General features: G+C 41.5%; 1 protein-coding gene across 1 annotated transcript; it reads left to right on the top strand.

Moving 5' to 3' along the window:
- Positions 1–212: 212 nt before the first annotated feature.
- On the top strand, positions 213–1,400 carry LOC121967962 (bidirectional sugar transporter SWEET14-like). The gene is made up of 5 exons (XM_042518494.1): positions 213–304; positions 414–624; positions 729–890; positions 975–1,094; positions 1,173–1,400. Exons 1-5 carry the CDS (start codon positions 213–215, stop codon positions 1,398–1,400), a joined length of 813 nt encoding a protein of 270 aa, XP_042374428.1.
- The last annotated feature ends 451 nt before the right edge of the window (positions 1,401–1,851 follow it).

The following is a 1,851-nucleotide window of genomic DNA, read 5'->3' as shown; positions in this document are numbered from 1 at the left end:
TTGAGCTTTATTAATGCGGAAGGACCATAACTTCAACTCAGGCATGAGCCACAACATTGGTCCCAACACTACTCATCCAACAATGTCATCCCCCAAGCTCCTATAAAACGGCAGGTTCTCGTTCATGAGCTTCTCAAGCATTATATTAATTCAGCTAGAGTTAGTTCATCTAGCTAGCTAGCTTGCTGATTAATTAATTGATATAGTTGAGGATGGCGGCAGGATTATCCTTAGATCACCCTTTGCCGTTCATCTTTGGCATCCTTGGTAATCTCATCTCCTTCATGGTGTACCTGGCGCCGCTGTGAGGATTCTTAATTCTCCCTGTTTAATTTTCATATATATCCCAGCTGATCACCTCTTACAGAGCAATATAATCTAATATTCTTCCACGCTACTCGAATGAAATGCAGGCCGACGTTCTACAGAGTGTGCAGGAAGAAATCCACAGAGGGGTTCTCGTGCTTGCCTTACGTGGTGGCTCTCTTCAGCGCCACGCTGTGGATCTACTACGCGTTGCTCAAGCCCAACGCCTACCTCCTCATCACCATCAACACTGTCGGCTGCATCATCGAGACTGCCTACCTTCTCCTGTTCTTCGCCTACGCGTCCAAGGCCGTGAAGGTATATGTGTATATATATATATATATATAACTTAAAAAGATCCATGTTCATGCAATTAATTAATTAATTAATAATTAATTACTTGCGATATGTATATAATGCAGATTTTCACAGCGAAGCTGGTTCTGTCTGTGAACCTGGGCGTGTTCGGTTTGGTGCTGGTGCTGACTCTGTTTCTGACGCGAGGCTCCCAGCGAGTGCAAGTTCTCGGCTGGATTTGCATGTGTTTTTCTGTCAGCGTCTTCGTGGCTCCTCTCAGTATCATTGTAATTAATTATAACTACAATTAATTAATTAATTACTATTCTATTATGCTCATTGCGATCGTACGTGCATGTGATGATTCTCAGAGGCTCGTCATACGGACAAAGAGCGTGGAGTTCATGCCGTTCTGGCTCTCATTCTTCCTCACCATCAGTGCGGTCGTTTGGTTCGGATATGGACTGCTGATCAAAGACTTCTACGTCGCGGTAATAGACGCTAAATATCTCTTCATTAATTTGGTTTACCTGGCGACATACGTTTATATTTCTTGCTCGATCGATCAGCTCCCCAATGTGCTGGGATTTATCTTTGGGATTCTGCAAATGCTGCTCTACATAGCGTACAAGGGCAGGAAGGAGGGGAAGTCTAACGACAACACCCTACCGATCGCGGAGAAGTCTAACGACGGCAGTACCCTACCGGAGATGGTGAACAAGGATTCACAGTTGTCGCAACCTGAAGGTGATGAGGAAAAGGTGGCCATTCAGGCGCTGAACAATCTCGTGGTTTGAGGACCTTCATATATGATCTATTGGTGCATCGATCACTGTCAAGTGTCTCATGCGATGCTTCATCAACGTTACGAATCTTTACATATAATATATGTTGTGTGTGAGGGGAGAGCGTTTGTTTGTCCATGACTTGCCTCGTTTCAATCCCTCTGTTTGGGGTTAATAAAGCTTGAATAAATCAGTTTTATATTGTGTTGACGGATGTCTCATATTTGGATAAGATCAATGCGATGGATATTATGAAAAAAAAAATCTGTTAAGATTTTTCGTAATAAAATTTCCTTACGATTTTATATAACAGAATTTTGCTATGATTTTTCATAACAGAATTCTGTTACGATTTTTCATAACAAAATTTTGTTATGATTTTTACCGAATCTGAGGTTTGTGCATTATTTATAGAGGTCATTGTAAATCTATTGTACAACAACAAACACAATAATCATTAGAT

This window comes from Zingiber officinale, chromosome 3B, assembly GCF_018446385.1.
Source record: "Zingiber officinale cultivar Zhangliang chromosome 3B, Zo_v1.1, whole genome shotgun sequence".
Taxonomy (NCBI): Eukaryota; Viridiplantae; Streptophyta; class Magnoliopsida; order Zingiberales; family Zingiberaceae; genus Zingiber; species Zingiber officinale.
This window is presented reverse-complemented; position numbering and strand designations above follow the sequence as displayed.